This window comes from Tyto alba, unplaced genomic scaffold (assembly GCF_018691265.1).
Source record: "Tyto alba isolate M040663 unplaced genomic scaffold, T.alba_DEE_v4.0 Super-Scaffold_46, whole genome shotgun sequence".
Lineage (NCBI taxonomy): Eukaryota > Metazoa > Chordata > Aves > Strigiformes > Tytonidae > Tyto > Tyto alba.
The window spans coordinates 3,406,832-3,429,366 of NW_024881322.1; the positions used below are offsets into that span (position 1 = coordinate 3,406,832).

The 22,535-nt window shown below is 41.4% G+C and overlaps 1 protein-coding gene across 2 annotated transcripts in view; it reads left to right on the forward strand.

The window, feature by feature from the left end:
• The window catches only part of GPD1L (glycerol-3-phosphate dehydrogenase 1 like), a 28,161-nt gene extending 19,777 nt beyond the window's left edge, over positions 1–8,384 (forward strand). For both annotated transcript variants that reach the window (XM_042806502.1, XM_042806503.1), the window contains exons 7-8: positions 240–346; positions 5,416–8,384. In XM_042806502.1, coding sequence (XP_042662436.1) covers positions 240–346; positions 5,416–5,512 — 204 coding nt within the window. In that variant the 3' untranslated portion in view covers positions 5,513–8,384. The remainder of the gene's footprint in view (positions 1–239; positions 347–5,415) is intronic.
• The last annotated feature ends 14,151 nt before the right edge of the window (positions 8,385–22,535 follow it).

Sequence of the window (22,535 nt, forward strand, 5' to 3'; positions counted from 1 at the left end):
CCCACCACACAGCTCGGTGTTGTCGACAAACGTGCTGAGGGTGCATCGATCCCACTGTCCATGTTTCCAGCAAAGATGTTAAACAGTGCCGGCCCCAACACCGACCCCTGAGGAACACCCCTCATCACTGCTCTCCACTTGGACATTGAGTTGTTTCCATCCAGATGATGTTGTCAGACTTAGGAAAACTTTAACATAGCTCTCTTCTGCTTCCTTTTTTCCCCCCCTCTCTTTTTCAGTCTATTGAAGAATTGGAGCAAGAAATGTTGAATGGTCAGAAACTGCAAGGACCACAGACTTCTGCAGAAGTGTATCGCATCCTCAAGCAGAAAGGAATGCTGGAAAAGTAAGTAAGAACAGATAAAACAAGTTCTGCATACTCCTTTTTTATCTCCATAATTCTTTCGGCATATTTGGTGTTGATATCCTCGTGGAGGTAATAGCCAAAAAGAAAATCACTGCAATTAAGAGTAGCTTAATCCCCAGTTAAAATCACAGAGACAGGTGAATAGAACCTCAAAATACTATTGCTGTAGATAGAGCTAATGCTGTGCCATTAAATTTGTGAATGCCCTTCTGTTTGTAGAATGTATTATTGCCTTCTGCTATCACAGAAAAGCACAGGGAGTGTGTTTTAACATGTGAAAAGAATAAAAAACATTGAAATAGAAGCTGATCTTCCTAAAGAGACTTGTGAAGAGGCTCTACAACTCATTTCATAGTAGTAAATTTATTACTTATCTCCAAGGAGAGGAGCTTTGTTATTAAGGATCTGTATATGTGATCATCTGAATAGAGTGGCTGCTTCTGTACACATGGATTCTAGCTTAGATACCGCAGTTCTCTTTCCTAATGTGACTTCCAGTTTAGTCTAGGATAAAACCTGCCATCTGCATGTGTAGGTCAGGGGTTTTTTGTGGTATGAAATTAAGCAGGTTGTCCTGGCTTGTTCATTTGTATTCAAGTCAGAACATGTATGACTCCTAAAGCCACACGCAGCATTGTCTCCTTATTAGATTAAGTGATGCATCTATCTGTTCCTGTTTGTAGAGGAGGCAAAATCAGAAAATAAATGACTGCAGTCAGAAGACCAAGCCTTGTTACTTTTTTTCCCAAAGCCATTTTTGAAGTCCAGTTTTAATGGATCAGCTGCATTAAATTACTTATTCTGTCATAGATTTACAGATTGGGTTTGGGTTGGAAGGGACCCTAAAGATCACCCAGTCCCAACCCCCCTGCCCCGGGCAGGGCCCCCTTCCCCCAGCCCAGGGGGCTCCCAGCCCCGTCCAACCTGGCCTTGAACCCTTCCAGGGAGGGGGCAGCCACAGCTGCTCTGGGCACCCTGGGCCAGCGCCTCACCCCCCGCACAATAAATAATGTCTTCCTTATATCTAATCTAAATCTGCCCGCTTTCCATTTAAAACAGTTGCCCCTCATCCTATCCCCACACCCACTGATCCAGAGTCCCCCCCCACCTTTCCTGTCCCCCCTTTAAGCCCTGGGAGGCTGCTCGAAGGTCTCCCTGGAGCCTTCTCTTCTCCAGGCTGAACCCCCCCAACTCTCTCAGCCCGGCCTGCCAGGGGAGCTGCTCCAGCCCCCCCGGCATCTTCATGTCCTCCTCTGGACCCACTTGATCAAGTCCATGTCCTTCTACTGGGGGCCCCAGAGCTGAATATGTTACTGCAGGTGGGGTCTCAGGAGAGCAGAGTAGAGGAGGAGAATCCCCTCCCTCGACCTGCTGGCCACCCTGCTCTTGATGCAGCCCAGGGCACAGTTGGCTTTCTGGTCTGTGAGCACACATTGCTGGCTCACGGGCAGTTTTCCCCCCACCAACACCCTCAACTGCTTCTCCTCAGGGCTGCTCCCAATCCCCTCCTCACCCAGCCTGGGTTTGTGCTGGGGATTGCCCCAGCCCATGGGCAGGACCTTGCCCTTGGCCTTGTTGAACCCCATGAGGTTTGCACAGGCCCCCTCTCCAGCCTGCCCAGCTCCCTCTGGATGCCACCCCTGCCCTCCAGTGTGTCACCCACCACACAGCTCGGTGTCATCGGCAAGCATGCTGAGGGTGTACTCAGTCCCCCTGTCCCTGTTCCCAACAAAGATGTTAAACAGTGCTGGTCCCAACACCGACGCCCGAGGAACACCCCTCATCACTGCTCTCCTCTTGGACACTGAGCCGTTGACTGTAACTCTTTGAGTGCAACCATCCAGCCAATTCCTTATCCACCGAGTGGTCCATCCATCGAATCCATGAATCTCCAATTTAGAGACAAGGATGCTGTGTGGGACAGGGTAAAAGCTTTGCACAAGTCCAAGTAGATGATGTCAGTTGCTCTTTCCTTATCTACCAATGCTGTAACCCTGTTGTAGAAGGCCACCAAATTTGTCAGGCATGTTTTGCCCTTAGTGAAGCCGTAGTGGCCATCACCAATCACCTCCTTATTTTCCATGTGCCCTAGCATAGTTTCCAGGAGGATCCACTCCATGATCTTGCTGGGCACACAGGTGAGACTGACTGGCCTGTAGTTCCCCAGGTCCTCTTTATTTCCTTTTCTAAAAATGGGGGTTATGTTTCCCCTTTTCCAGTCTCTTCACTGGACTGCCACAGCTTCTCAAATATGACGGATAGTGGCTTAGCCACTTCATTTGCCAGTTCCCTTAGGACCTGCAGATGCATCTCATCAGGTCCCATGGATTTGTGCACCTTCTGGATCCTTAGGTGGTCTCAAACCTGATCTACAGTGGGCAGTTCTTCATTCTCCTAGTCCCTGCCTTTGCCTTCTGAGTCTTGGGCAGTGTGGCTGGAGCCCTTGCTGGTGAAGGCTGAGGCAAAAAAGTCATTGAGTAGCTCAGCTCCATATCCCGTGTAACCAGGCTTTCTGGAGAGGGCCACGTTTTCCCTAGTCTTCATTTTATTGCTGATGTACCTAACATTAACCTTTTAACATTATCTTGGATGTAAGGCACCTAAGTCTCTGCAGTGTACAGTAATTAAGCTAACTGCAGAAAAAGATCTAATTAAAATGTTGGCTTCGGTCTTTGCTGTTTATGATTCCCTAAATGAGACAGGATACTGTGTTTGGGGTCTTGGTTGATTGTTGGGGTTTTTTTTCCCCTGTTCTATCTTAGAACAAATTGAGTGCATTATAAAACATGGGGTTGTGTTTTTAATAAAAGATAGTAAAACATAGAGTTGCTAATTTCTGTTTGGTATACCAACATATATGTGTCCGTTCTTCATAGAAGGTCTCATTCAACAAGACTTGAAAGCAACTTTCAATGTGATTTTTGAAAACTTTCTTGCTACTGCTTTAAAACACAAAAGACAGTAAAACAGCCATGGTTTCAAAGTGAAGAGGTAAGAGTCTAGTAAGAGTAAAATCTCATCCTACAAAAAAAGGCCCAAGGCTGCACGGAAGTACACAAAAGTCAAAGTTCAGTAGAAGAGCCTTGGCTGCAGGGTTGATGCCTATTGCTATTTAGAGTGCAGTTTGTTTTTTCATTTCAACAGTTGTAGAACTAGCCCTCTTAACGTGCTCAGACATAAGATGCACTTAGAGTTTGCTAGCCATAAGCCTGCAGTCAGCCTTGATTCTGCTTTCCCCATGTGAAGTGTGGCAGACCTGTGCACAGCAGAGTAATGTTCTCTGTGATAAACAGCAAGACTTGCCTATCAAGACGTGGTTTGTACTGGTGGGACTTGTTCACTGAAAAGTAACAGCCAGTGCTGTATCTAAAGCGGTGTGAAACTTGCTTTTGCTTCAGAAGGTTCACGTTTTGTGTCCACCTCTAGTAAAATTTCACATAGCCATAGCAAATTTTATTTTGGTGCCTACAGTTAAGTTTTTACAGTAAAAGCAAATTCAGACCCCACTCCCCAGCCCAATGTATTATACAAAGTGAGTGATAAGGTAGTCTTGTTAATAAATGCAGAAGTCTTTGTGTAATTTTTATTTCCTAGTAAGGGTTTTGCAACATAAACAATGTAGTGTTGGATTTGAAAGAACAGCTATGTGGCTATATGTTAATTTTGGTTCCATGAATGAAATAAAAAGAAAAATCAAGTCACTTGATCTGAAATAGGTTTTGCTATTGCTGCTATTTTTGTCTTGTTCTCCACAAAAAACAAAAGAAATGGACATGTGTTTCACAGCAGGATATTAAAATGTTTCAGATAAAAATGAGATTCTACATTTTGAATTGAGCACTTGTAATAGAAGCCGTAGAAACCACGGACTGAATTCACAAACATGTCCACTTTTTTTCCCCAGTAATGCCAAGTATTGCACTCGGCCAAGGACAAATCCTGCATTTGCCCCTGAGCACACGGTGGTCACCACGCTCTAATGGTATTCCTGAAGGGCTCCTGGCTTCTCTTGTGACTTCTGGTTCACTTTCAGGAGTCTAGTTCAGAGTTACTTCAGTTTAACACACGCTAGCAGAGTGTATGGCCAAGCGTCTGTGTTGCTCAGAACCGTGGGGGGTTTTTGCTCAACGTTGCGTTTGTGCATTACAGACACTAAAAGCTTCAGGCTGACTGACCACCACTTTCCTGAGGAGAAAGTCCTAGTCCAGATGTATTCAGAACCACTCTGAAATTAACTATTTCACCATCTCCAGTGCTCCTTATTTTTCATTTCACTCAAAATAATGTGGTGTGGTCAAAATTTATCAGTATAAAAGGCCACAGTGAAATGGCATATTTATTTTGGTGAACAGGTAATTAATCCCGAAAATTCACTAGGCTGTGTATGAAAACGGGGCTTGTCTGGCTGTCACTGTCCAGGATGGACAGAAAGCAAATACAAATTTCTGTCAAGTGTCTTGACTGTGACAAGCCTTCAGGTTATCAGAGAAACCTGAATAATTTGGGGGTTGGTGGAAACACGGCCAATTTAAAAAAGAAAAAAAAAATACAGAATTTAGTGTTTCAAAATCCACATTTAATTTTAGACTTACTAAAAACTTGACCTTCAATTTCTTCTTGGGTCTCTTTGTGTCATATTCTGTAATTGTATTATGCATTATCTCTGAACAATAATTTGATAACTGATGTGCCAGTCATCCTTTTTAACCATAGATGAGTACTGTTATAAGAATGTCAAGGAAAGATGCAAGTGTTTTTAATTTTTTATTTTTTTAGATCACTTAATGGTTGTGCCATACATAATGAATGTTGCAGGCTCCATTATAGCTCACTAGGCTTCTGAGTGATTCATTTTAGAGATGCATGTAGGCTCTCTATTTATCCAGTGCTTTTCAGCCTGGCTGTTAGCACTTGACACATACTAAAAGAAATTGATTTTTCAGTCTCTTTTCCCTCCCTCTCCTCACCCCCATTTTATTTCTTTCATTTAAGAAAATGTTACAGAAAAAACTTACACTGCATTTGCTTTCCCCACCCTGTTTCCTCAGGTTTCCACTATTCACGGCCGTGTATCAAATCTGCTATGAAGGGAAGCCTGTCAGAGAGATGATATCCTGCCTCCAGAGTCATCCAGAGCACATATAAAATCAATCAGGCCATCATACTAATGCAGCTTTCTGCCTTTCAAATTTATATGTGGGTTCAAGTGGATGTATCATGAAGCTTCGTTGAAAGCTGCTCACTAGACCACAGTAACAACATGAATGTCTGAATGGGTATTGGGTTTTGTTTTACAGCCTAGTTTGACATAGCATGCAGTGTTGGCTTGGTGATTGTCGTTTTACAGGCTAAAATACAACTGGTTTTAAGATAAGCAATGCACAAGTTGCACTACATATCTAGTGTATATACACAAGTGTACCTTGTGTGTGTTCCTACACCATAAAACACCAAGTTTTGTTGTCTCTTGTTAAGGCCTTGTCCAAAATCCACTGGACACTGTGGGAGGAATCCTACTGGTTTTGATGGAGACTGAATCAAGCCTGTAACCTTGAAATATTCAGAGTCTTTCTACTAGAACTTGGTTTTATTCTGTATACACAATGAAATTTTAACATTTTGCATGCTTATGATTGTATTAATTTAAGCAATATTAATGCAAAACAAGTGGTAGCAGTTATTTGGGGGCTGCAGGGATATTTTAATGAACTCTGGTGAAGAATATGTTGATTTTTGAAAGTCTTTAAAACTGTCAGACTATTTTGAAACCACTTTCTAAGTGAATTTAAAGTTTTTAATTACACTATTTTAAAGGGAATATGCTAGAAGGGGATCATTACCTCCCCTTCTGTTTTTTAATCCTTGCATTTTTGTATTTCTCCATTTCTCCCTTGCTGTTCCCAGGTGTTAAGCTCTTCTAGAACCCCACTCCCCAAAACAGGTGGAAGATGTTGACCTGGGGATCCTGAACCCTCGAGCCTGTGGTTCATGCTAGTGTCGTACCCGTGGTTGTTCTTCCCTGGTGGTGTTTGGTGGATGGGGAAGGATACTCTTGGAGTATCCACTGCTCAGAATTGTCATGCTGCATTTCTAGCTTAACCATCAGCTGTGAAGTGTCGCACTCCACACAACACTCCAAGGAACGTTTGGGGAATTCCCCGGTAGATCATGCTTGTATTTTCAAATGGTTATATGCCAGTACACTGACTGCATTCATTTTGGTGCCTGCCAGTGACTGACACGGCAACTGGACTCTAGTCCTGAAGCAGGCTCCCGAGAGAAATGCTGAATTCTGAACTTACTCTTTCACTGGACAAAACTTTAATGGGTGATGGATCAAGTCCTTTACGACCAATCTCCCAGAAAGCTTCTCAAAGGCATCTGCCTTTTATTCCCCAGGTATCTCAACTAGTTTTTTTCAGGCACCTGTGCTTTATGACGGAGGTTGATTTAATTTTTTATTGGCAAATTTGTGGTTTTATGGAGGTTGGGGTTGGCTTGACTGGGAGTTTTTTGATTTATTTTTTAAGCAGGTTGATGCAAGAGAAGATAGATAAATCTGTCTTGCTTTTCTTGTATACTAAATTGTATATTTTTTTTTTGGTAAAATACGTGCTAGTAGGTACATAAGTGGGCTCATTCTTGCAGCTGGGAGACAAGGGTTAGTATTGAGATTTACAGAGCTCCACAAGAATGCCCGTCCACTCTGAACATCCACTCCAAACCTCTGAGCGGCATCAGAACTGTCATTCACTCTTCTCAGTGATGTTTGTAGACCAGAAATCATGAGCACAAGCTCATCCTGAAGCTTTAAGTTGTCATTCAAAATTTGCTAAAACAAAGGGGATGCCTTGGAATAATTGTCATACTTACGTAAGTAGCCTGGATTACTCTGCAGTAGGTGAGCACTGGGGCAGCTCGGTGGAGACACGAAGGTGCTTCAGCTCAGGGGTAACGTTTCTCGTGCTCCTATAATGTTTTGCATTAATTTTTGGAAGATCTCGTGAATGTCATCCAATATTCGTCGACAAGTTATTTTGCCTTATTTCCGCTTTAGTGCTAAATATAACAGATGGCTAGAAGTTAAGCAACATCAGACGTTTGTGGCAATTGAGGAAGTCCCTGGTAGAGCTGACTTGGAGTAAGCACTCTGCTTAGACAGCTGAACGGATGTGTTAAGATTGGAAGCGCCGTTACACTAACGCACACGTGGAGCATACACTCCTCATTACTGCATAACTTTCAGTGTGTCTGTTTATGCTTTGTGTTGTTTTTTTTTTTTTAATACCAAGTTGATTGGCTTTGCCTTTATATGTGTATATATACATATATATATGAAAACTTTTTTTTTACATGCAGTATGTAGAACAGTAGCATTTTGTAAGATACATAAAGGGCTATATGAGCTAAATGTGGTAAATTAATATATATTTTAAAATTATTTCTTTATTATTCCAATGTACTCCTACCACTGAAACCCTCAAATCTTCATTCTTCTCTTTTTGTACAGAAGCCTGTTCTAGGGCAAATCCAGCGAAAAGGTTTTTATGGAATTCTCTCCTCCAATCTGTAGTAATATTCTTGTCCTTTTCAGACAAAAAGTGAGGTTTCAGTAATTAAAATAATTTATTTGAATTTCTATAGATACTTCACCATTTGTATTTGCTTTTCATTGCTTGAGAACATTCAGCTTGGCACTAGGTATTTTTCCTTCACTAATATTTACTGCTCATTAAAAGACTCTGGTATGATAGTGGAACTGAATGATTAGAATCCTGTGCTACAAACACTCTGTTTTGCCTGCTACTGGGGTAGTCATTGAAAACGTGAACTCCTGTATAAGGGGTTGTAAATTTGTAACTAATTCTTGATTTATGAACATTAATTACTAAGGAAGGCATTATCTTCTAATGATACATACTCAACTTGCCCTAGACGTGTGTACTGATTTTGATTAAAGATTGTGAATGTCTACCCATTGACGAGTTACTACAAATAAACATTTTTGTCTTGGGAATCATTTTGGTTTCTGTTGTCTCATTTTACGTGGCTTGTGATTAATAAGTTACTCACTTGATGGAATGTAGGTTTTTATGGACGTGGTATGCCATGATAGCAGTTATGAGATTGTCATGCAAGAACTTGAATTTTAAAAATTGCTGTTTGAGATCCAGAAGTCATCGTCTGCATTTCTGTCCATCAGTGAAACAATTATGGTGTCTGACCTCTGAAACTGGTTCTTGTCTTCAGTTCCTTGAGTCGCTGTGTGAGCCACTGGAGGGCACTGGTGGGTAAGTGACCGATTCCTCCTGCTCCGCAGTTACTTCCCATTTATTTCTGTATTTCCTTCCGTTCCTGTATGACTGCAGCTGTCTTACACTGTGTTCCTTGTGTTTGGAGACGGTTGCAGTTCAGTACCAGGTGCCTGTGCTGTAGATCCACTGGAAGTGAGAGAACCCTGCCTGTCGTCAAAGTCCCACCCAGCAGAGAGGAACGGCCACTACCTCAGCGCTCGGACAATATCGCTCTGTGAGGTCTTTCAGCATCGCTTGGGTTCCTGTAATGTGTGTCCAGCAGTGCTTGTTTCTGTTGCATCTTGAAGTTACAAGAGCCTGGAAAATGATGAGAGAACATTGTGCTCAGATTTTGTCAGTTTTTACGTCAGCAGAAGGGGTGGAAGGGTGTCAGAAGCGTTTAACCAGGGAAAGGAAGGTCTAGTACTTAACTGTGGGGCACCATAGTGCAAAAGAAGTACGGTATTTTGGGTGAACAGAATAATGCACTGCTGACCTGAAAAGCCTCAAAGCATTTCATAAAATGAGAGCAATGTCCTGATTCCTCATTTACAAATAGGGATGCTGAGACAGGTAAAGGTGGTTGCCCAGCAAACTTGTGGCTGGATGCATTTTATTCCTAATTTTAAGCCAGAGTTTCAGTCATTAGGTCATTTCTCATTGTACTTTTCACCCAAAATTGTATTTTTTTTAAGGGTGCATGAAATTAACTAGTAGGAAAAATACGTAGGTATCTAAACCATACCATCCAAAGGGCCTTTAATTCTAATAAGTCTGAGTCGACAGGGAAGTAAAAACCATCACAAGAGAATTCGGATGGATAGGTGTCTTTCAGCAGGGCATTACCTGCCGAAGGGGTGGTGCTTTCTCACCAAATCAGTGCTTCCAGGCTGGGTGTCTTTGGTCGCCTGACTGTAAATAACACCCAGGCTGGCCCTGGGGTACAGGAAACATGGCAGGTGAGAAGTCAGTTTTCAATGGCCTGTGCTGATGCTTCTTCATAACGCTCCCACTCTGAACTTCACTGTAAGGCTGGAGTCGTGTAAATGCAGTACACAGATAGCACAGGGGCTGGTTAATGCTGAAATAAAACATTGTCCTGGAACACACGGCACTTGATATTATTAGAAAGTGCAAAACTATTTCTCTTCTGTCTCCTGGCCGCACAGAGTTTTCTCCTGTGATTTGCTATGAGCTGATAGAAATCTGAGCACTAAAAGGTAACACTTCTGTTTTGAATAATGGATGAGACGAGTATCTGCCTTCAATCCCAGCATGTGCAAAGGAGGGATGTTTGGCATTCAGATTAAATGAAACCTCATTCTCTTATCAATCTGTTCTAACTTGACTTCAGATTCCTGCCAATATGCTTTGGGTAGGGACTTTCTGGTATTCTCGATCTATCAGTCCAGTCCTGCTCTTACTAAAAGCAATCGCAGAACTGGATTTTAAGAGGAGAGCAGTAGGGTGACCCCCAGCAGAATGGCACCTCTGTCAGAAATCCCCATACATAAATTGAATTTACCTATTTGTTACATTTACCTATTACCTACAGTACCTGTTGTAGAGTGATGTCATGTGGAGCACTGGGAACCGTATGTTGATTACTTCAGTCAGTTACTGGAAACAACGTGAATTACTGCTTTTAAATATATGTCCTTCTTGTAACTCATGCTGAAGGAATTAGTGGATAATAAGTAAAGCACAACTCTGACCTGTGAACAGTCTTGATTGTCTGGGTGGGGGTAACTGCCAAATTCTGCTCAGTGTAATCCATACTGCACTCCATGGTGTTACCACTGCTTGCTGTCACTACACTGCCTGTTTTGTTTTCTTAGCTGGAAGGGAGTCAATTAGTGCTTTTCACCCTACAGCTTTTCTTCATATCTGTTCCAGCTTCCCTCTCATGTTTATGGAGCTGCACCTGTATGTGCTATTTTGGAATGAACCTTAAGCAGGGTTCTTCAGAAGGTGGCTGTGTGTACGTGCACGCGCGTATGCTTATCTATGCAGGTAAACCCCCACCTACCTTTTAGTTTGTGTGCACAAGTAAGCCCTGCAAGGGGCTGGGAATTTTGCAGAGGCTTTTAGCAAGGCCACCAGCAGGGCTGATGTTCAGGTGCCTTTGCTCCAGCTGTGTCCATCATTCATTTAAAGCTGCTTGGTTGTGAAGTTAGTGCATCGATGTCTCCCAGTCCATCCTACGGTCTCTGAGATGGCAGCAAGTCAGCCTGGGTTAAACTGAAAACATTGCTACTATTTTAGGGGAACAGTATGACATCTGTGCTACCAGTCATTAAGCTCTGAAATGCCACATTTGTAAAAAATAGTGTATATTCCATGTTTAGGTGAAAATAATAGTGACATTCATTGAAATAGTTTGCCCTTTCTTTCTCCAAATCCAGGTTCATTATAAACCCCGCTTTAAAAATTGCAAACTACTGCATCACATTCTTGTCACATAAACATACTTCAGCTCTCAGTGTGATAGATTCTTTCTGAATAGTTTGTTTTGAGGACTTAGTGAATATCTTTCGGTTTGATGATTATTGAGCACAGGCACGTGGTGGGCTCAGAAAGTACAGTCGTGGGGATTTTTAGTTTGCTTTTTCGCTTTTTGGAGGCTGGAGAGAACTGGAAAGCAAGCCAAATCTGTTAGCAAGCACTGGCTGGGTTCCTGATATATGTAAATAGTAATATAGAGACATTTATGAAGCATTAGCTAGTATTTAAAATGCAAAATTCAAACACAAAATACTCGCATCACAGCTTCTCAGTAACTGTAAGCCATTTTTTTAACATGCTATTCTTTTTTGTGGTACCTACTCCCTTTATTGTTGCATCAAGGATAAACCAAAATGTATTGTGATACGTGATTTTTGAAGGCTCAAAATACTCACTTGAAAGCATTTTAGTGAAGTGAGCTCAAAGCAAGCTGCTCTGTATTGTATAGCTGATCAGAGACAGCCTTGGCAGTGCCTGTGCTTTGGATTAAAGGCCAGGTTTTGTACAAGTGTTTTTAGAAGTGTATTTAAACCCAATTTAGGGATTTTTCTAATTTCCACTTACTGTGCAGAGTTGCATTTGAATGGATAGAGGTGCTTTGGTTTTGTTATTTTTTTGTTTGTTTGTTTGGTTTTTAATGTCGACTTCATCTGCGTAATTTTATCCAAGCTTCATGTTAGGTGGCAATTGCAGTAGCACTTAGTCATGCCAGTCTTTCCTTGTCTGTGTTCAGTCTAACCCTCTGGTTTTCTTCATCTGCATTTTTTTCAGGCTGTAGGTTATTACAGAGAAGGAATACCTTTCGTTATTTCCAGAGCTTTAGTCTGCGCGGCAAACAAAGGGTCAGCATTCTGCCATCTGCATTTAGTCCTGTTTTATGTTTGTTGCCCAGTAGAGGTTAACTGTGGAACAAGTTCTTCCAAACTTTTCGTACTGTTGGGTTTAATCTTTCTGCCACTTAGCTCTTTATTCATAGGTTCACTGTTTTAAAACAGCAGAAGCTCAAGTTCTTTCTTAGTGGTGTTCCCTGGTGCAGTTGCTCAGGCTGCTCTGAATCTCTAGAATATGTGATCACACCAAAATCTTGGTAGTTAGCAATGATCTTCACCCAGCCAGAGTGCTTAAATTTGTGACAAAAGCTGCTTAAATTGATTCTAATGTATTCCTACTCTAGAGCCATAGTATCCTACAGTTACGTTTAGTGTACCTAGTTACCATACTCATTTAAATAATCTTTTTTTTTTTTTTGTCCTGAGAAATTTTGTCTCCAACTTCTCCATGATTATACATTGTTCACATATACACTCTAAAACTTGTAATTCGGCTGCTTATAACCATTTGGCAGAGGAATGTGCAGTCACCCAGTATGGCAATTTCTAAGTGTGGCTTTTCTTCCAAAATACAGTGTGGATGTCTTGATGGTGCTGGGCACTGGAGCAGCAGAGGTGTTTCCTAGCAGGCACAATTAGCTTTCTGAAAGCAATCACATTAAAAATGAGAGAAGAGAGTGGAATAGGCTTGGATTTCTTACCCTACAGGTAAATTGTTTTAAGTGTAACTTGAATATACTGTGTGCGGAGAAGAGAGGGAACAGAATTCAAAATATTGTACTTGGAAAATACAGAGCTAGACCGAGCCAGTTTTAACTGGTTCAAGAGCTGGTAATGCAAGAGCGTGCACTAAAATACAGGAGGGATGAAAACAAAGCTGTTGAGAGTTGATTGGAGCCCCTTTTTGCCTGTCATTCTGTACCAGGCATGGCTTCACGGTAACAGCTTAGTGCAGAAATGTTCTCTTCAAAACTCAAACCTGGGAAATGTCTTCTCAGGGAACTTAGCAGTTGCTCAAGTGGAAGAGAGATTTTACAAGCACACTTGGTATTATCAAAATGCACTGAGATAGAACAATTGCTGTTGAAGTTCTCCCTCCCTTCCGTGTATCACTCTCGGGCAACAGATGGAAAACTCTTGAGATGAGAATATGCTGTTTGTGCACTCCAGACAGCTTATATAGAGGAAATATGCACTTTACTCACTTTGCAGTGGGATCACAAGAGTTCAGAAAAATGCACTGGTAGTCATGAGAAAGGCTGGCAGGAGAAGTAACTGCAACCTCCTTGAGGTAAAGACCTCCATTCTTTCTTGCACATGCTGCATTTAACAAGTGAGAAATAATCAGAAGGGTGGGCTACCTCTACATCAGTTTGTGATTTTTCTCAGAGCTAAACTAAGAAGGATTAAGTCTGACTAAGTAGTCAAGAGCTAAGCCCTCAAAATGTTCTTCCTGAAATTCTGAGGGAATTTTTTTCCTTCTCTCTTGCAATTACAGATTTAGAGCTAGACGTGGGAGCCCTAGTAACAGCAAGGTACCCATAACCCTGTCTATTAAGGTTTTTAATGCGATCTTAACAACCAAATAATTATAATGCTACCAGCAGCTGTGGCCTAGTATTAACAGAGGTTGAGATTAAATGATATAAATTGAGCGAGAACGCTGCACAGACACTCCTGATGCATTTTTATCAATCTGCAGTAGGTCCTGACCCACAAGTGAGCTGGAAATCTTGCTGGTTCCTTCCACCTGAGATCTTGTGTGTGGTGTACAAGCCCTCCCCTAGCACAAAGTCAGCTTCACTGGTTTTCTCATTGCTACTGCAATCAACCCCTAAAGTGAAGAGTAGGGGACCCGACTACGTGATTTGTGAATCATCACATCTGTTCTACTAATGTTGGGACAGTAATTAGGCCCAGACTGGAGGGACAGACAGATTTTAAGGAGGAGAATGGAAAGGCCTGGTATGGGAAAATCTGAGAAGCACCGCTCCAGGAACCTTGTTTTCATTACTGAGTTGGGCTGGACTGATTTAAAACTCGTTACAACAGCTGGGAACTCCGCAGCAGGTAATCAGGCCTCAGATGAGTCCCTCTTAAATGCATCACTAAAAACCACAATGTGGTTTGTTGTTGCAGAAGTTATGGGGTAAATAAGCAGGGAACTTAAACTATTTAAGGCAGCCTGCTTGAGTCATGAGAACAGCATTTCAACCGGGCTGTCACAAGGAAGTTCCTGGGATTGCTGACTGGGCTGAACATGTCCTAAGGAATCGGTGACTTCATTCCTCGGGACTGCTTGCTGTCTACCTGCCTCTGTGTGTTACATTCATTTTTCAAGAAAAGAAAAAATTTTCAACTCTGCTTTCAGTTCTGAAGTATTAGTGTTAACATACGATTTATCTCTGTTCGATGCAGTTTTCTTGGGTTTACTTAGTCACAAGTCTTTGTGTAGCTAGATAGAGTTTTGGAAAGATTTTTTTGCTTTCAGAAGCACTATCTGGCTTGAGACGATTAGTAAAATATATTGAAATCCAGTAGGCAGATTTCAAGAAATAGCTAATCTTCATATGCATTTTAATACAGATTTGGACTGTTTGGTGGCGTTGGTGGTTTGGGTTGGCAAATTTTTTATTTTCTGTACTGCCTTTGAGAAAGCACAGCAGAGGGCATCTGCTTTAGTCCAGCATTGGTGACTGATTAGAATGCACTGGTGGCTTTTTTCAGCACAACTTATGTCAGGGAATTCACCACCACACAAACATGGGGTACAGGCAACTTCTCTGTGCAGTGCTAATGGAGACACTACGCCTCTTGCTGCCACTCATCTTATGGCTGATATTTGCTAAAAGTTATATTCAATCACATTAATGAAATACTGAGAAATAATGGTTTCTTTTCCAAGGCAGGCATACATACAGAGCAAGGGTGTGTGTGTGGGGGGGTAGTCCTTCAACTCCCGCCTCTCCTTCACTTCCCCAGCTTTGGGGGTGAACTCGACCCGTACCTCTCACACTCAGGTAAGGCAGACTGTGGATCCGCCACCCCTCCATTCCCCCCTCCTACAGAGGCAGCTGTCACACGGCCTCGCAGCTCCCATTCTGCGCTCTTGCAAGAAGACATGACTGGATATTTGTCTTTGCAGTACAGGTGCCTTCACCAGCATTTTTTTTTTTTTCCTTTTCTGTATATGTTTTTTTTCTTCCCACTAGTTGCCTTATACGCAGCTGCTTTACAGATAGGAGTACTTTGTACTTTTGCAGGCTGGATGACTAATCTTCTGATTAGATAGATACCTTGAAATACCTCTTAAAATATCCCACTGTTATTCAATTATATTTATGAAGATAATTTATTAAATCCTGCATTTTAGTACTGATGAATTTACGTAATTCCCTTACTCATATTTCCCTTGCTTGTGGATCACATCAAGAGATTCCTCACTAGTCAATTCAGATAGTGCATAAAAGCAGGCTTCTGGCACAAAAGGGATGCTTGTATGTAAGAAATAATCTCAGATTTCATCAAAGTAACAACTGGTTTGAATATATCCTTGCTAACTTTGATGTTTTTCCTCGTACTGCCTGCTTGAACAATGAATCGTGAAAATACGACCTCCCTCATTAGTACTTCACTGAAACAGTAATCATACCATCACTTCAGAAAGACAGCACAGCAGTTTGATACATGTCCTTCATTTGCACGCACCGATACAGCTTGTTTCCTAAGCCTTTGATCGAATCCTTGTGAGGAAGGCAAGTAAGAAATTATTGCCCTACCTGTCCTCATCCTCCTTCATAGTCTTTTAACATACCGGTCAATTCCAAGTGAACATAACAAATTGGAAGAGTCCCAAAAGATGTCAAAATCTTCTAAATGCCAAGAAAACATGCTGACTGAGAATACCCTCTTAGTAGAAAAAAAAAGGTACATGGAGTAGATTGACCTTATAAATACTCCCGACTGCAGCAAACACTTCCAATGGAGTCTGAACATTCCTGAACATTAAGGTGAGCCAATCTCAAAGTTCATAGGAAACGAAGCTTCTTAATTGTGGGGCTTACGGAGATGTCTGTTATAATAAATCTCGTGTCAGAATTGTCTCATAGTTAACATTAAGCCAGACATTCACAAATACATGATGGGCTCAATTCACCTTAATATTAGTAATTAGAGCCACATCCATCTCAGAGCATCCTCTACATACTCCAAATCTAATACTGCAGTCCACAGGTCTGTGCCAATTCACATGATTTCAATACCTAGGTAATGAGGTTGCCCTTGACAGAAAGGCTGTATTTTAGCTGCACTATGAGCATTTAGTAAAATCCTTCTTGGTATGTTTTTCTCATAGTTCAAAGAGCTTAGATAGCCTAACTCCTATCAACTCTTCTCCCAGTCTCCTAAAATCCCCAAATGGAAACCTTCCTTTCTTCTGAAATTCTCTTTTCCCTCACTGATCTAGCAAAAAAAGCATTATCCATACTCAGTAGCTAGTTAGTAGGGTGATAAATTACTTGACAGGATAAGCTTTCTCAAGACATGTCATAAATGGGATAAGCCTTTGTTCGGAGGAAATCCCAGTCCCTCCAAAATTCAGCCTATATCCACTCCCTGACTGCTCTACAGTCTGATACCATGCACAGTTCTCACACAGCCCAAAGCCTGCAATTTTCAAAGCAAAGTAAATGGAAAAATTGAACAAAATTTGGCTTTCCAATTCCTTTAAAAATCCCAGCAGGTTTTGCTAGACAGACAACATGCTCTGTTCCACACAAATACATGCAGCTGTAATAGAAAAATCATTCTCTCTTCTATTTATCTATTTCTCCGTTTCTCTCGCAATAGCTGTTTTCAGGAACCTAGAACAGAAGAATGCACCGCGTGCCTTGCATCACTGGAGCTGTTTTTTCATGCACTGACACGAGACTCAGCAAGTATCGGCAGCTTTGCATGCTGGTTTTGTGCATGTTTGTACCACTAATGCTATGAAAGCATCCGGTAATTATTTATAGTCATGAGCATTGTTCTGTATATTCTAAAACACTGGTGCCTGCTTTGAGTTGAACTTGACTTTGTTTTGTGCTAGGGAGATGTGTTTGTTTGTTTTTGTTTTGTTTCAGGGCTAAGACTGTTCTATGAATATAAATAATAGGGTCATTTTGTTCTTTGTGTTCATAGACATCTTCTGGCACTGGTCCACTTGCAAAGATAAACTGCTGATTTGAAATACCGATACCACGTCGCTCAGTTACTTGGAGATTTCAAACCATTAGGTGGTCTAACGGGTTCCTCTGTTAAAATTTGGCTCTCCTCCTGTTAACGGACAGATGTCAAATGTCCTTATCCCATGCTAACAGAAGAGCTGTGCAAACCAGTATGAACAGCAGTAAAATATCTGCCTGCATTTCTCTGCCTTCTCCTTTCACTGTTGTGTTCTCCAAGACTTAGGGCAGTGCCCTGCCAGGCTCCCGGACCTCCTCTCCCGCACTTCAGCCCGCTACGACAGAGCACATACACTCCGGTACCTCGCCCCAGCCAGCTGCCGCCTTTCTCAGCAGATCCCGTAGTCAGCCTCCTGGCCTTTTTGTTTTCTCTGGATGAGGATTTTCCACCTTTAAACCTTGCAGCCCACCTGCATAAAACTGATTCTCCCACTGCAGCACTTTGATTACCCAACTACCGGCCAGGGACAGCCCAGCCAGCAAGATTCCTGAAATCCTGTATTCTGCTACTGCTTCAGCACAAGGAGGTGATGGGTCGGGCCTTGGCACTGCATATGTATTGTACAGTTGGGTGACTGGAGCATTAACAAGATTGTAGCTTTATGGAATTAATTGGAATTCATTTCTGTGGTTTCTCAAATCACTTGGGTCATGTATAGTCATGTTCTGTATCACACAAACAAAAAAAAAAAATTGTCAGTGTGACCTTGGTAAAGAGTGTATTTTAAATAAAACCATAGCTTTGAATTATGGATTTAAAATGATGGATAGTCTACTGCTTTACTTAATAGATTATTCAAATAGCTAATTATGCTGTATTAAAAAGATAAGTTAAAAAACACTAAACAACAAACATGCTTTATTTTCAGTCTGAATTTGTCCAGCTTCCAGCTATGGTATCTGGTTAGGTTTTTGCCTGCCAGCTACTGGATGTCCTCCCTCTGTGTATATACGCACACAGCAAGCTCAAGCTACCTCCTAATAACTTTGCATAATAAAAGGTGCACTTTAGGTCTCAGGCGTGTTTCAGGGTGTTGTACCAACCAGAGAAGAACAAGATAGCTGTCTGTTAATAAAGCCTGCAAGCAGGGCGATGGCAGAAGTGATGAGGTGGCTGTAAACCCTCTCCCTAAACATGGATGATGCTGTGATGAAACCGCAGTGGAATTGTTCAGTCTTCCATTAATTACCTAAAACCAACTATGGCAGTGACAATTGTTGAAGGTGATCTTTTTCTCCAGCTGTTTTGCACTGGGCTTGGGTGTTGTATAAACATCACCTGCTGTGGTTTACATAAACACTTAGACAAGCACCATCCTTAATGAGTAGAGAACACACGCGTCTTCAGTGGAAACGTTCATATTCTCAAGTACTGTAATCACTAATATGTGTTTGTGCCATAGTAATATTTAAAGGTCTCTGGAGGAGTGGTGACCCCAGTTTACGAGTGTGCCTCGGGGGCAGCCTGTCTGGACACGCTCAGGGGCAGAATAAGCTGCTTCCTCACATAACGTGTCACCGGACACTCTTGAGTATTCAGGTGACTCGTGATTTGCACATGGGAGAATCTCAGACGATTTGGACATAGACCTCACGCTTCCCACTACGAACTCTTCTCTGAATTTCAGAAGACGTGCTCTCTGCTGCAAAGCTAGGCCTATGCGTACAGTGAGCAGGGACAGTGTTCTAAGATGGGCTCTGGAGGAAGTAAGCAATTTTTCCTCATCGCAGTATCTAAGACACGGTTGTGTTTCAGGGCTCGGAGGGGTTTTTAAATTCCCAGAGCAGATGAAACAGCTGGTGAAAGGCTACTGCACGGAAAATACATGGCTTAGGTACTTTGTGATTTCTTTTCTCAGCACAGTCTCACCAAACAGTTTACTTAGTGTCACAACGTGTTTCAAAACTGGGAAAAAAAAAAAAAAATTAAATCTGAAAGTCAGTATATTACTGTTCACAGCATGGAGTTAATTGTCTGTATGACAGTGCGTATGTTCTAAGACAGCTTTTTGGCAGGTAAAATGTCTGTGTGTCTACAGTCAAGCCTTTCTCCATGTAAATCAAGTAAATTTGATGTAAAGACAAAAAATATGAACAAGAAAAGGAATACAGAAGATAAACAGATAAATTTTGCCTTTTCCAGTATTGGGGTAGTAACTTACGTATCTGATGATGAAATCCCATGCACTGTCATTACTCGCACCGTAGTTTCAATTGCTATTGATTTTATGTTTGTTAATTTTGGGGCGCCCAAGCTGCAAAACCAAACAGGCCTCGTGTTCAGTAACCCTGCATACAAACACAGATCATCTACAGATTTGCAGAATAATAGCTATTTTGAAAATACGGGCACTTCACCTATTCTCTCTCTGTTGCAGCAACATCGGAAGATCTGGGTATCTCAATTATGAAAACCACCTTTACTTTGCAAAATACCGGTTCGCACCCAGAGTCATTTGCCTCGATTGATCATCAGGCATGCCTACAGCACATGCCACTACCAAAGTACAAATCAAGTGTTTCTAGTTTGGGTTAGTATAAATCAGCTTTTCCATACAGCCATAAGCCACCAAAGAGCAATATATGTTGTTATTTACTTAAATACGTTTGTAGCTCAAAGGTGACACTTTGCTGATTCCAAAAAGCCATTAGAAAATATTCCAGACATTTACTGATTTAATGCTAACTAAAAATATCTCATCCTCAGATTAGCAGTGGGATGTCAAGGGTGAGAATATTTGTCCTGGACATCCGACAGGAATCCACGTTCCTTATGCATGACCTGGGTTCCAGAGAAAGTACAATTCCTTTGCTGCCCTCTTCAGAATAAGTTCCCTTAGCTTTCTTAGACGACTCCTTGTTGGTTTAAAAGAAGTAAGGTTTTGTTGTTGACTGAAATCTGCTGATGACCTTTCCTTTTATATGTTTACTTGTTTTACTAAAAAAAAAAAAGTCTGAATAACCTTCACATTTTAAAATAATAGGATTTGGGAGGGGGGAAGGGACAGCGATCTCAAAAACGTTGATACCTCGGGATTTGAGAACAAAACCAGCTTAAATGGCAGAAGCTGTTAATTAGATATTGAGATGTTCAGGAATAAACCCTTTACTTAGAAACCTGCTAATACTTGTATCAGCTATTTTGCTTTTACTGAAACATTTACATTGAGAGACTTCACCAAATTACGCATTTTTTTCTAATCACAGTTTACTTCATTATAGTAGTCAACAGAGGTTATAATCTTGACTGGTGTTTAAAAGCCTTATCAACCCTTCCCTTGAAAGGTTAATTTAACATACAGAAAATAGGCCACCTTCTTCTCTCTTGGTAGTTCTGTAATAAAAGGTTGATTGTTCAAGCAGCAGCATTCAATTATTTTGTTTCTGATGCTATCTACATGTAAAAAAATCTAGCTAAGCTCAGATGGTCCCTGCAGGCTTTCCAGTTATAGTCTTCAGTGCAAAGATGCAAAATAAACCATTAGAGCCTCACAGTTAACATTCAAACTGCAAAGTATTATGTTATCAAGTTAAAGAATTAAATTTGCTTCCTGGAATATCAGTGATATAGAGAAGCTTCTGGAGTGTTTGCCCTTTTTTTAGTGAAACTCATTCTTTGAATATATTTGCCTGAGAAAAAGGTGCTAAAGAAGTCTGAGTGGAAGCCAGTGTTCAGAGAAGTTGGCCAGAAATGTAGCCATCCAGTTGTTGTTGAATTAGTCATGATACTAGACCTCTACAACAGACATTGAAAACTTATTCTATATTAATAGATTTAATATAGTTGGAACAGAAAAAAAATATTTCCCTGGGTGTGCTTTTCTTTTTTTTTCCCCACAGGACCTGGGATGCTCAAACGATAGATGTGCAGGCCAAAAGCAGTGAAATTTATTGCTCTGATTGTTACGGTTGAAAGAGCAACAGCACTGACCTCCAGAAGTTTAGGGAGCAAAATAAATGCAGCTTTAGCATTATGCATCAAAACTGAGACAACTGAATAACGTCCCGGAAACACAGTGAGAATATACACCCAGTGTAAAATAAATCAGCTTTCAAAGGGAAAGTAATGTGAATGACTCAAACCATTTTGACATTTGTGCTAATTTTGCTACTGGCATGAATTTTAGCCCCACATTTACTCACTTTTACTTACTGATCTTATAGGTGGGAAACTGAAAAGAGTCTTTCAGTGGAGAAAATCGATGCTGTTACAATGGAGCCTCACGAACAGCGACGGGGGCATCTCAAAGCAGCTCTGGCATTGGAAGGAAGCTTGGCAGTCCTGAACAATCAGATAAAGCACTTTTTATTTGCAAGCCAGTTGAAGCAGGTCTCTAAACAGACCAGTGCACAGATGTGTTCTGTTCCTTTAAAATCTCAGATCTTACTTAAAAGAAAGGTATAAAATAGGAATGCAACCAATACAGAAATGCTGGTAACCCCACAAAAAATGGTGGTTTTCCCAAAAAGTATAAAGTTCCTTGTTCGTAATTGAGATGTTGTGTTAAATGGTTTGAGTGTGTGGTTTGCTAATGGTCTTTTTTTTTTTTTCTTGCAAAGAAATTATATGATCCTTATATCATACCGTGCTGAGTGGCTGGCATCGCATTCTTATGACCTGCAGTTCATGCTTGCAAAACTCTGCCACGTTTCTTCTGCCATCTTAAATAAAGTCACCAGTGCCTATGAGTACGCGGCGGTTCCGCAGAGCCCGAGCCAAGGCAGGCATTCCAAGAAGCCCATGGAGCCTGTGTTGTGATACGCTTCCACTGTGAGCAGAGGCACAATCGTGCATGAGAACTGGTTCCTTTGGGTAATTCATGTTTCCTGTATTACTGGGAGAAACTCTGCCATCCTCTTCCTCCTCCCTCCCCAGTTGATTCAATCCCTTGCTGAAAAGTAATTCTGCCAAATCCATCCTTTGTTATCCAGTAGGAGAGTAGCAGTAAACAGTTCTGAGGACAATAGCCACCAGACATATGGAAAACACTTTATTTTGACTGAGCTGCCACATGCAAATGCTTTGCTAATGAGAATTCCTGTATGTTGAAAAAAAGCCTATAACCTGCTTGCCTGTTGTTGAAACACCATTTTTTGTGGAATGGAAGATCACTTTAGAAGCTCTTAAATGACCTGGAAATTATTATTTTTTTTTTTTAAAGGCGACACTTAAGACTAGACTGGAAAAGTACAGAAAAATGCAAGTGCGGGAACAGCTCAACACTGTCAGGTAGTAGGCCAATAATGACCTCATACTTTCCATTTCCAGTGACTTTCATGGCTTCTAAGAAGTCTTTCTCACGAAGGAGACTCT